General features: G+C 44.7%; 1 protein-coding gene across 1 annotated transcript; it reads right to left on the bottom strand.

Moving 5' to 3' along the window:
- Nucleotides 1-759: 759 nt before the first annotated feature.
- On the bottom strand, nt 760-6,561 carry LOC145909623 (uncharacterized). The gene has a single exon (XM_082996991.1). The coding sequence runs from the start codon at nt 6,559-6,561 to the stop codon at nt 760-762; it is 5,802 nt and encodes a 1,933-aa protein (XP_082853117.1).
- Nucleotides 6,562-13,643: the final 7,082 nt, after the last annotated feature.

Here is a 13,643-nt window from a genome sequence, read left to right as displayed (position 1 = left end):
GCCACACCGGTTAATGGCATCGCTTGAAAAGAAGTCCTATCCATTGAGTGTATATAATGTTCTCCACAAATTTAGTGTCCTTGTTACGACCGCTTGTGCGCAGCCTGGTCCTGCGCCGTTCGTCCCACTAAGCAAACGCGCCCACCCAATTCTCCACCACAACAGCCCACTCCTGGTCCGAATGGCCGTCTCGTTTAATTTGAGCGTAGCGGTTTTCTGCAACCACAAAATTCATAATAGCATATTGCTACGTCACAGTACAATATTAAACAATGCACAACGCAGATATGCCTCCCAGCACAGTTAACAATTGCATCTTAGTTAATCGTTAACATTAACAAGATTAAAGACTCGCAAACCACGTCGGGCACATCACAAGTTCAAACGTATGTATAACTGAACATACCAACTGTGTGGGATCCAGGTACTTACTAGCCTGCGGCTAGTGGCTTCACCAACGTTCCAAATTCAGATTCAGTAAGCATCGACACGTTTTACGCTAATATGCCTTATTCAAATAGAATCAGGATCAAATTAGTAAACATAACAAAGGTTTAACAGTACAAATTCATCCTTACACACTACAAGCATGTCGTCCTAAAGACGCATGCGCGGATGAATACGAACGCTGTACTGGTGAAGGGTAAAATCAGCGAAGCGTTAATTCTCGCTGTAACATACCCCCCGACGATGTACGAACCCATGAGAACATCTAAACACACAAACAGCGAGAACGAAAACGAACGAACAAACAAACACTCAAGCCTTCATTATCAGGCACAACTTCGCGATTGGTCGCTTGAACGACCCGGCGTGTGTTTTCACCAAAGCACTACGCACGAACCCGAACTTATCCGGGTACGTTTCGACAATCCTTCCGGTTAACCATTTTCCTCGTGGGGCCGAAGTGTCCACCAACAGGACAAGATCATCAACCTCGAGGTTCCTTTCGGGAAATTGCCATTTCTGACGTGTCTGTAGCGTCAGTAGGTACTCGTTTGTCCATCGGATCCAAAACTGGTCTGCCAAATATTGGACCTGGCGCCAGTGTCGTCGAACATAGTTGTCTTCTTTCACAAATATTCCTGGTGACGACGTTTCTTGTCGCCCAATCAACAGTAGGTGATTCGGCGTCAGCGGCTCTCTGTCGGCCGGATCAAGACTAACAGGGGTGAGAGGCCTCGAGTTCAAGATGAATTCGACCTCGACGAGCAGCGTGCTCAGAGTCTCGTCGGAAGGCATCTGTTGTCCCAACAAGACGTTTAAAATTTTGCGCACTGAACGAATCATGCGTTCCCAGACGCCACCCATATGGCTGGCGGCGGGTGGATTAAATGACCAGTCAACGCCCCACTGACGTAGGCGTTCCTCGACGTGTTTTAGGTTCCATTTTTCCAGGGATTCGCGCAGTATGCGCTCCGCACCCACAAAATTTGTGCCATTATCACTAAATACGCGTCTGGGCTTCCCACGTCGCCCAATGAACCTTCTGAAGGCATCAATAAACGAGTCGGTAGATAGCGAGTGCGCAACCTCCAAATGCACGGCACGAACAGTCATACATGTGAAGATGCAACCATACCTTTTGACTTCGCTTCTTCCCTGTTTGACAAGCATAGGTCCGAAGTAATCCACTCCAACAGATGAAAACGGAGGCTCGCCCGGAATCGTGCGCTCAACAGGCAAGTCAGCCATCATCTGCTTCGACACCGATGCATTTCTTTTTCGACAAAGTACACAATTTCCAAGGATTCTTCTCACTGCAACTCCACCTCGCACAATCCAGTATTTCTGACGAATATCTGACCAAGTGTGCGACATTCCAGCATGACAAACATTCACGTGAGACTCACGTATAATTAAAGTAGTAATATGATGTGCGTTTGGTAAGACAATTGGGTGCTTCAAGTCGAATGGTATTGGCGCCCTTTGCAGACGACCACCCACTCGCAAAACGCCATCAATCAAGACTGGACTGAGTCTGTACAATGCCTTCGACGGAAGTTTCTTCATAATCTTCTTCCTTTCACCACGACCGACGTCTTCACACTTACACAGTGCATCCAATTCTTCCGAAAATTCCCATCGCTGGACATATTTGACAATCGCGATTTCAGCCCTTGCAAGATCAGCGACAGTCATTCCCTTAGGCTGCGGTTCTCTTCGAGATTGAAGATAGTCCACGAACCGCTGGAGCCACGCTACTGCCTGCTTTAACTTCTTCCATGAAGAATAGCGCTGAATCAAGTCATCAAACAAATGACGCTCCTCAGTAGCATGCAAAACCATCGTTTTCTTCGGCTTTAGGTTCAAATATTCTTCGGGCATGTCCCGGACGTTTATAGGATTCGCAGGCCAGCGACTCTCGTCTTTGTACAGAAACAAGGGCCCGGAGAACCAACGCTTGTTTTCGAGAAAGGCCCTGACAGTAGACCCGCGAGATGCATCATCGGCCGGGTTCTTTTCAGTAGGAACATGCCTCCACTGCGACGCGTCCGACCCTTCTTCAATTTTTGCTAATCTGTTGGCGACAAAGGTACAAAAACGTTTACTCACATTGTTTATGCTTTGTAGAACTGAAGTCGAGTCGGTCCAAAAAACAGATCGTTCGACACTCAGATCAAGCTCCTGCCTCAAAACTTGATCCATTCTAACAGCAAGAGTAGCTGCCGTCAATTCCAATCTGGGTATGGAAACTGTCTTCAAAGGTGCAAGGCGAGCCTTCCCAGCAACAAAGGCACAATGCGCACTGCCCTGCTTATCAACCGTTCGCAAATACGCGACTGTCCCGTATCCACTGGAAGACGCATCTGCAAAGTGGTGCAGCTCACGCCTTTCAACTTCATGTGCGGTTGTCTGGAAACACCTTTCAATCTTAATACACGAGAGACGTGGAAGTTCAGAAGTCCATGCATTCCACCTTTTTCCTATATCAGGTGGAACTTCCTGATCCCAGTCATACTTTTCTTTACAAAGTTCTTGCAGCAACATTCGTGCATGCAATATTACCGGTGCAACGAATCCTAAAGGGTCAAACAAAGAACTGACCATAGAAAGTATTCCTCTCCTCGTTGCAGGCTTCTTCTTAACTTTGATGTCGAATTCGAACATGTCAGAGCGATATTTCCACAGCACTCCGAGCACACGTTCCATGTTCTTCACATCAGCATTTAACACAATTGACTGCACGGATCTATATTCGGCTGGGATTGACGACAACACAGCCTCGCTGTTGCTTACCCATTTTCTGAGCCGAAACCCTCCAAGTTGCAACAGATCCTGCAACTCGCCAGCCAATTTGATCGCCTTAACTTCAGTTTCGACGGATTTCAAACAATCGTCCACATAGAAATTTCGTTTCACGGTTGCGACCGCTTCGGGACTAAAATTACCTTTATTATCTTCAGCCGTTTTTTGTAAACAGAACCCAGCACAACAAGGAGACGAGGCTGCGCCAAATATATGTACCAGCATTTGGTAGTCTTCGGGTTCGCACGAAAAATCGCCTTCAGGCCACCAAACGAATCTCAGCACGGATGTATCAGCTTGGTCCACCCTCACCTGATGAAACATCGCTTCAACGTCAGCGACCAACGCTACTGGTTCCTGGCAAAACCGAACAAGTGTCCCAAAAAGGCTATTGATTAAATCTGGTCCTTGTAAAAGCTGATCGTTTAGCGACGTATTTTGAAATCTGGCGGCACAATCAAAAACAACCCTCACCTTTCCCGGTTTCTGCGGGTGTGTCACTGGGTGATGCGGCAGGTACCAAACAGCGCCATCCTCCGGATTCTTGTCGTCGCTCTTTAAACGCCTGGCATATCCCTCCTTCAGGTAGGTATCCAACGTTTGCTTGTACTTTCCATGCAGCTGTGAATTATTTTCCAATCGCCGTTTTAAGTATGACAAACGCTTTATTGCCATAGAACGGTTATTCGGTAGGTTTGGAGCACCTGGCCTCCATGGCAATCGCAGCTGATAATGTCCATCACGGTGCTTAACTGAGCCTTCCATCTGCTTCAATGCATACCTGTCTTCTTTCGACAGTGTTGTTCCAGGTGACAGGGCGGTAGGACCGAAGTCGCTTTCCCACATGCACTTTATTTGTTGGTGCAACATTTCGTCCTGTGAGTTTACAAAATTCACACATACCTGTGAATCATCTGAACCACGACCATGGCACGGACCCACAAGTGACCAACCAAGCATAGAACGCACGGCACTTGGCTCCTTTCGTCCGCCTCTTCTTTCATCGTTGATCCAGAACACCTCGGGAACGTTGGCTCCAATCAGCAACATTACTTCCCCATGGGGCAAAACAGGAAACTCCACATCGCGTAAATGAGGCCACCGCCAAAGCGATCCTTCTGGGACTTTGTTCGGAGAAACCGGCAAACTGTTTACACTCAAAACGTCATGCAATTGTACGGATTCCCTTCCATCAATCGACGCTACTGTCAGATCGACGGCCAAACCCTCCCTTTTCTGTGACCTATCACTTACTGTAGTCAAGGAGTACGTTGTCTTCTTCCCCACGACGTCTAGCTGCTTGATCAGCCTTTCATCACACAAGGTTGTGGTCGATCCTTGATCCAAAAAGGCGTACGTTTCCAGCTCCCTGCCATTACTGCCCGTAACCTTTACCGGAACAATATTAAGATAGACGCTTTCCGCATGAGTGCTCATACAAGTCCAGCTGACAGTTGCACTCGACGATGACTCCACTGAAGACTGCGTAGATGCTTCACATACGGGCGCAGTTGAAGACGCCTTCCATTCCGTCCAGTGCAGAAGATTGTGATGCTTTCCGCGACATCCGCTGATCGTACAAGAACTTGGCAAACTACAAGTTCTTGCTATATGGCCTTTCATAAAACAATTATCACACAGCCGAGCTTGACGAAGAAACTTCCTTCGCTCAACGAAGATTTTTCGTTTAAATAAATCACAATTCGCAAGGTCGTGCGATTTGCTGCACAGAGGACATCCTGATTTCTGAGTGGTGCTCGATTCGAACTTTCTGTCGTTTCTTGGAGCAACCGATGTTGCGTTGGTCGATGCTCTTATCTTCGTCGGAAGACCTTTGTTACGCTTCTGCTGCATATCCCTGTCCTTCCGAGGACCTAACATACGACCAAACATCGTGTTCCCAATATAAGCTTCATTCTTAACAAACTCAACAAGGTGACAGAAACGAGGCTCTTCCCCACTTCTTTCAATGCCGGCTGCGTGTCTACGCCATCGGCCCTGCATTGTGAACGGCAACCGCTTTACTATGTTCAACATATTTTCAAAGTTGTTGATGTCTGCAAAGTATCCCAGATGAGTCAGAGTCACCAAACACTCCTCTAAGGCTCGTGCAAGTTCCGACAATTCGTCGGCATCATCCGATCTCAGGTAAGGCCAATGACCTAACTTTTCCACGTACGCACGTGCGATTACAAGAGGACGACCGTACCGTTCGTATAGCAACTCTCGGGCCTTTCTGTAACCATACGTAGGTTCCAGACCAATACAAAAGGAGATCATGTCATACGCTTCCTTACGACAGTACTGAATCAGGTAGTTCAGCTTTGCGCTGTCATTGTCTACGCGACGACCAATATTTTCGTCAAAGCTTATCATGAAACGCGTATACATTAGTGGATCACCTTCGAAATACAACAATTCCGGTCTGGGAAGATCCATTCCTGCCTTTAACACAGCAGCAACACGGTACAAGTCACTCACCTCCGGCTCACGATTCGCCACATCCGGTTTTGACTTAGGTTCACTGCATGAAGAGGTTGGACTGTCCATTACCACTTTCACCTCGTCGTTACTGTCCTTGACATCGTCGGACTCAAACACTTGATTTTTCTCTTTTATTTCCGGCGGTTTGGCCTGTGTAGAGGGCGGGGAAAACTCAACGTTCCGATTCTGCGGAGAAAATCCATCAAAGCACGATCCTAATGATGACTTTCGTTCCCACATTTCAGCTTCCATTGTGGCAGCCTTTAATTTATGGTCAGCTTCAAGAATTTTTATCTCATTTTCTGCTTCCATCTTTTTCTGCAAAAGATTGCTTTCAGCTTCCATCTTTTTCTGAAGAAGCTTACTCTCGGCTTCCATCTTCTTCTGCAGAAACTCCTTTTCCAGAAGCGCAACCTCTTTTCTTACAAGAGCTTCAGTACGCCTGCAACTCGAGCTCGAGCTTACTCGTGAACTCGCTTTGCCTTTTGAACCGAAATCGCTGACAGACAATGCCTTGCTGTCACGTTCAGTTGGCCTTGGACGCATTACTTGCTCCATCCATTCATCTACACGTACGTCAAACTCTTGTTTGCCACTTCGTAAACTTGAAAGTGCAACGTTAATTTTCCTTCTGTCCCTTTTCTTTTTTACTGAATCCAAACGTATTGCATGTTTGTCAATACACTCGTCATACAAAAGGTCGATAGCCGAAGTAACCTCCTTTAACTTTTGCACATTCGAGGAGTCCATCATTATTTTCTCAGCATCTTGATATGCCAGGTTAAGACGATGAACTAAATTGTCAAGGGTTTTTTGAGATTCAACCATCTTGCAACCTCTATCGAAACGTTACTCCGTAGTTGTCCGAGTAGGAACGTTGTCCAAGTTGAAAACTTTAATGTTACGACCGCTTGTGCGCAGCCTGGTCCTGCGCCGTTCGTCCCACTAAGCAAACGCGCCCACCCAATTCTCCACCACAACAGCCCACTCCTGGTCCGAATGGCCGTCTCGTTTAATTTGAGCGTAGCGGTTTTCTGCAACCACAAAATTCATAATAGCATATTGCTACGTCACAGTACAATATTAAACAATGCACAACGCAGATATGCCTCCCAGCACAGTTAACAATTGCATCTTAGTTAATCGTTAACATTAACAAGATTAAAGACTCGCAAACCACGTCGGGCACATCACAAGTTCAAACGTATGTATAACTGAACATACCAACTGTGTGGGATCCAGGTACTTACTAGCCTGCGGCTAGTGGCTTCACCAACGTTCCAAATTCAGATTCAGTAAGCATCGACACGTTTTACGCTAATATGCCTTATTCAAATAGAATCAGGATCAAATTAGTAAACATAACAAAGGTTTAACAGTACAAATTCATCCTTACACACTACAAGCATGTCGTCCTAAAGACGCATGCGCGGATGAATACGAACGCTGTACTGGTGAAGGGTAAAATCAGCGAAGCGTTAATTCTCGCTGTAACAGTCCTTGTGTATGTGTTTCTGTTAGAGCAATCACTTCAGGGGTTCTATGTAAATTGCTTAGCATTTCAAACAATGCATAGAAATTCTTTTGTATGCTTCTTATGTTAAAGTGAATTATAAGTATGTCGTTAGTTGACACATTTGTTAACCAAGTAATGAGTTCATTCATTTCATTGTAATTGCATTTATTTTTAATTAGGTTTTGTATACTTTTTGTTACAGAATTGTATGGCTATTTGACGTGCATACGCTGCAATAATATTCGGTGAGGGATTGGGTGACAGAATATGAAACAACACACACAAATACAAGAGACGGGTTGAAAACAAAACTGGTATGTAGGTTTAAAAAAAAATATATATATAACTTGATGTGCTTGTGTCCCTTCTTCCGAAGGTATGTGTGTCCATTTCTTGTCTAGATGTATTTAAATTTTTTTTTTTTTGAAGTTCAGACATATGTTGAATATACATCGATTTTCTTGCGTTAAGCCTTCATTTGAATAGATTAAGTACATATAGCTCACATCGACTGCCATACGTTTTATCACTTTTTCTGACTCTAACTATAAACACCTCCTGAATAAAACTTCTCTCCTATACTTTCAGTTGCCACGTTCCGAAATTAAATATTTCTCTATTTCCTAAATTAAACATTTTGAATACGGGTGCCAATAATGACTTTCCTCTAGGACTGAAAATATGTACTTAATTATATGCAGGTGAGGCACCAACGTGGATCATTTTGTGCTAATAGAACTCGTCGATCTCTTCTATTTCGCTTACTGTTTGCTTTAAACTCACTCTCGGAGCAAGACAAATCCTCATTGCGTCCAACGTGCTTCTTAAATGGCTCGCACAAATCATTTAATTTTACCTCTGTGGCCACTCGCATGTTGCGGAAGTGATTGTCATCATCCAAATGTTCCACGCACGTTGTTAAGAAAAGTATCACATATCAAACAAAACAATTCACAGCAAATGATATTAAGACATCTCACCTTTCCCATTTTTCTTGGCGCCTAAGAAGAAAAATTGGTAAAATCTTGCATTTTTGCAAATACAATAAACAACTCGAACATAGCAACCAAAAAATAATATTGCAACAGCATATATAAATTAAAACTGGCCCTGAGAAAGAACAATCATGAATATTTATGGAATGTTAACACATGGTACGAAATGAATAAAAAAACGCGGGGCACGAAAAATGTTACGCATTACCGACCACAACAAATTGGTGCAAAAACGTGTGGTAAGCCACGAGAATCGTACCAACGCAAAGCAGCATAGAGTTCACAAATATACACAGAAAATTCGTGTAGTCTTAAAAAAATCCGGAGGGCGGCCGCGCGCTTTAGCAGAAATGAAATAGTTCTGCGCAGGCGTGTGGTAAGTGACCACCATGGTATCAAAACTTATTAACAGAAATCTTGCACGATTTTATAAAATAATAACCCACAACTACAATACATCTATGTCTGTGCTTGGAAAGGATATATTTCCTATGTTAGTTTTTTTTTCTGGTGTGAGAAGCTCCTTACGGTCAATTTCCAATTCAGCATCTTAGGGAATGACTTAAACAGCTTTGTTCGTGATGTTTAATAGCAGCTGGCAGGGCTGGCTAACTGCCAGTGGAGTTATTATCCAATCGAACAAAAGTCACACAAATTAACCAAACTGTGACGTAGTCGGGTTCACAGTGTTACGTAACAAGCCACGCACTACGACAATAACAACGTCCTTATTTCGAGGCACACAATTTGTGCTTCGCAATATTTCGAGCGACACAACAAATTATTTTCATGTGGTAGCTTCCTTGGATCAACCAACCGCCGTTCGATTAGGAAGTTTACTAAAGACATCACCTTCACTTCCAGCAACGCATTTACTCCATGCCTCCTTTTGGTAACAAATTACATTCCGCCCTCATGGATGAAAAGCTCAATGAAAATGGTGGCTTTCTATTTGTCAGCTGAAATTAGCACTGCTTTAGCCGGTCAGCAATGTCTGGATTATTGCAGCATGGCAAGACAAAGCAGATTCGTTGTTGCACGCCAGTCGAGATAATTTTGAAGTTGCGCGTGTACACCGAAGAAAAACTGTTTCGTCACCTAAACGTGGAACTTGCAGCAGGCGCCTATGCTTCTATCAAGAGCGTTTCGGAAAAAAAGCTCGCCACCTTATGATTTTCAGGGAAACGATGCGTTTGACCACCAACTAGATTGGAACACCGACTAAATAACAAAATTCCTTGTAGCTGTTTATGGAAGTAGCATTCGAACGTACAAAACACGTTTGTTTTGGTGCACTTGCCCACTTCTGGCAAATTTAAATGGACATTAAGGGCAAGGGAATCCATTGGAAACCTGACGAAGTGTTGACCAAATGTGATAGATCTTTTGGGTGGATGCCACGGTTGTGGCGGACAAAGCCTCACTGCACAGGGAGTTCGAGGCCAAAATTAGGAAATACCGACGTAGGATTTGGGAGGGGAGGTTAGTTAAATTGTAGATAAAAAAAGCGGAGGAGTGGTTGGAGGCCGACCGAGGGGTTCGATGAAGAAAACCGTATCATCGCCTGACACTTGGCATGTGTGCAAGCGTTAACCAAATGCCTCATCATCTAATAAGTGACGCGCATGAATGGATTAACGAGATTTCCGCTGTCCCTATGTAACGAAACGGGCTTAGCGGGGAAAGAAGACCCATTGCGATGGCCGTCACCTGGTGTTCACGCAGTGTGATTTCTGCCCATTGCTCCTATCACAGCGTCCTGCTGGCTGATCGGAGACTCGGACTCCCCGAGCCCATGATATGTGAATAACTTTTATCATAAGGCCTCGACAATGCTACAGTCCGGGTGTGGAGAAAGTATCCTAGTTGCGGTTAACAGAGGTGTCAGGCAGGGAGATCCAATGCCGGGTACCTTGTTCAATGTGCGAGTTTGACCCCAACTTTGGGTTTCCACTGAATGAAGACGTGTGAGTGAACCTACCTTGCATTCGCAGACGACATTGCGATTGTCTAGTCGTCACACCCCAATTAGATGCGGTAGTGGAACACCGTAAGGAAGTCGGGCCTTAATGTAAACGCAGATAAGTGCACGAGGTGGCTTGTCGATAAGGACAAGTTTAAACGTTGGTACGCGGTCGTTTGAATCCAGCCCTAAGCGTGACGCGCACGTACAAATATCTTGGCGCGAGAATTGGCGCAATGATGACAGGGACTACAGTGGACAGGAAACTAGTTCAAAGTTTACAGCAGTTAACGAAGGCGCTGCTCAAGCCGCAGCAGCGTGTAATGCTATGTCTTGTGTTACATATAATTTGGTAGTTGAACCCAAGATTCCATTCAGCCAGTTTTCCATGCAAAAGTTGAAATGATACGACTTCGAACAGTGCTTCCTTGCGCATCATGTGTTCATAGCTGGTAGTGGTTCTAGCAAAGGAAAGCTTCTAAGAATAAAACATCATATTGCTATTTTTTATTTTTTTACTACAACGGGGTTTGAACTCAGCACGTCCTATTTACACACTTTTAATGGGCTGCAACACCAGTGTGATTAATCACCCTCCATCGTTGCTTTAAAACTCCATTTGCTCTTAAATTTTACATGCTGATAATAAAAACTGTTGTAAGAATGCACATTTGGTGAACTGTGATGCCGAAAATGTGTCAACGCATTGTGATAGAAGGTAAGCGTAAAGAATATATTTGATTGCGTAATCGTAGTTTTGCATTACATTTGTTTGTTGTCACGTAGTTTTAGCAAAAGGAACAACCTTAAACGTCATCTAAAGCAAAACTGTAAGATCTTGCGTGCCCTTCGAACCCGAAACGTGGGATCAGATGGTGAGGACCGATCGTTTGCTGTCAAAGTGCAAAATTAAGTAAGAAATGCCTTATTTAACCATTATATTTTTCCGTAGAATTGAAAGCTGGGATTGTGTCGCGATGAGCTCTGTCGATGAACAAACCTATGTTTCGAATTCGATCAAAAAAAAGGTGAACGAATCGTTTGTGCGTTTATAACATAACCTATGAGAATTGTGATGTTGGTTTGTCTGTCGACAAGTTGAGTGGCATGCAAGCTGCTGTATCGGGGTAGGTCGCATGCGGCGAGGAAATGTTTTATCCGTTGGATATTTTGTACGTATACAACGATTAGGATTGCTAATCATGAAAACCAACGTGCGGAAGGTTTTTTGGACACATCTCAATTTATCTATGTGCGAACTCCGGGCGAAAAAGGTTTGTTGATTAATTTACGTACTTGTTGTAAAGTAACTTACATATTTCCGTGTTGTGGCGTACCTTACAGCTCCGACACATTTCCGGTTGTTTTTCGTCCAACGCTACGTGAACATACCACCGAAACGTTGGAAAATGGAAAAATAGTTGTTGCATCCAAAATGTCTTCGGAAGTTCAAACAAGGTTTGAGAGTCTAAACACGGAAACCGACTCTGAGATCTTTGAATATTGCGCTATAATCGAAAAGGCGATGGAACTTGGAAAAGAAAAGCGGGGAACGAATGCCCTAATACAGGATCTAAGTGTGATAACATCTGAACGATGAATACGTGTAAGTGATGTACTGGGTTTGTTTTTGCAGTGTAAGAAATGGCGGGTTGGTCCAGCTGCAAGAAGACGAAAAGGCTCGGGAAGAAGAAAACGGTAGAAACCAATTGCAAAAATGTGATTCAAAGTAAGTGCAAACCTAATTGTTTGTATCGTGTTTACACCGGTTGTGATACTTGTAGTGTGACCGAAGGCTGCTTTATGGGAGAATAACCACTGGATAATGAAGTTTATCATTCGGAATCGAACGAAGACCGACCGGTGCATAAAGGTAGGTGGGTTTTTCTGTCGGATGTAATTGACAAGAGCTGGCCAAAACAACTAATAATTGTTTAGTGGACAAGCGGTGGGTGAAATCGAAAACGCTCTCGACCAATTCAACATCGGGAATCTCCCCCCGAGTGTAATGCAGTTGACCCCAGCGAGACTGCTGGAAAGGTTTGTCAACTGGCGAGCGATACGCACCTTTCAAAGACGGAAAAAATTATTTTTTAACAGAGTATTTTTAATTTTCGCCTACCGATCAACTGGGAACACGTAAACGACATTGCCGATGAAATATTGGCCGGCGGTAGTAAAGCGTTTTGTATTAACGCTGGATTCGGGTATTCTCTGCAATGTATCTCGGGTGAGGAACGTTACTGGCACGCGAGCGTTAACAACTTTCAAGATTTTGAAAAACCCTTTGTCGTTGACGATTTGTTACGGTTTTTTAACGCTTTGCGACAGATTGATATTTCCAAAGAAGTGCGGGTAAAGCGCCCAAGGTTCTGAACGTCACCTTTTTTGTTTATTTTATGGCAAGTCCACTTATTGGACGCGGGGTAAAGTTGCCGCACTATATCACACGAAATACCGGTTTGCCTCCGCTACATGCAGACGGTATAATGACGACAATTTGTTTATTTCGTTGCCTGGTGCTCTTTATCGATCACGAAATGGTTCAAGGGGTACTGTGCCAACAAGCGAAAACCATTAATAATTGTTTGGTGGAAAAAGCGGTGGGAGAACTCGAATCTTTCCCCAAGGGTAATGCAGCTGACCGCAGCGAGATTCACAAATGGTTCCCTTCGCCTTGCTGTGACCTCCATCGCTCCGAGTTTCTCGAAACACGTGTCGCCAACCGTCCGTTTATCCAGCATCCGTGCTGTAAAGTTCGCGAGCGTTCCGACCTTCGCACACCCGGTCTTTTCGAGATCGAGTGGCGGGGAACCGCAATTGTGACCCTCGCAAGGTGGCGACGGGGACGACAAGCAAACGTTAAAGGGACTCGACGAATCCCAAAACCCGCTGTCGTTTCAGCACCATCCCAATCCGTTTTCACCTGCGAACAATCGCGAAGTGTAATCGGCAATTTTTGTTGTAAACGTAAAGTCTTGGCTGACGGAGTCTGCACCGAACCGTTTTGGTGCCTTTGTGCGACACAGCGGGTGAAGAGCGATACAGTTTCAGTTTCATTTTGAAAGAGTGGATTGAACCACCTTGTGCAAGATCGCGGACTTGACCGCCCGCCGCCGCCGGCACAAAAGATTTGACGTCATTTCCTGTTGTTTTTTTCGAACACAACAGCGGCGGAAATACTGTCCCTCAGCAAACGAGTGAACCCCGACGATGCGGCGGATTCTCGTGGGGGCAAGCCGAAAACCAGGCTGAACCGGAAGGCAATTTAAGTCCTCCTCAAAGTAGTCAACTTCGCTATTAGCAACTTAAACGGCTTTAATCCTCAAATCCAGATCCTGTTGAGCCAATATGCTCCAGTGTCACGTGATTGGCGGCTATACGACGAGGATAAAATAAGCGCTGGCAAGAGAGCCTTCGTTATGAAAAAGTCTGT

This window comes from Ascidia mentula, chromosome 7 (assembly GCF_947561715.1).
Source record: "Ascidia mentula chromosome 7, kaAscMent1.1, whole genome shotgun sequence".
NCBI classification, from domain to species: domain Eukaryota; kingdom Metazoa; phylum Chordata; class Ascidiacea; order Phlebobranchia; family Ascidiidae; genus Ascidia; species Ascidia mentula.
The sequence above is the reverse complement of the archived record's forward strand: the minus strand, read 5'-3'. Positions and strand labels throughout refer to the sequence as shown.

Excerpts from the sequence above, each read along its gene's own strand:
- LOC145909623 (XM_082996991.1), bottom strand. The coding sequence starts at position 6,561 with ATGGTTGAATCTCAAAAAACCCTTGACAATTTAGTTCATCGTCTTAAC.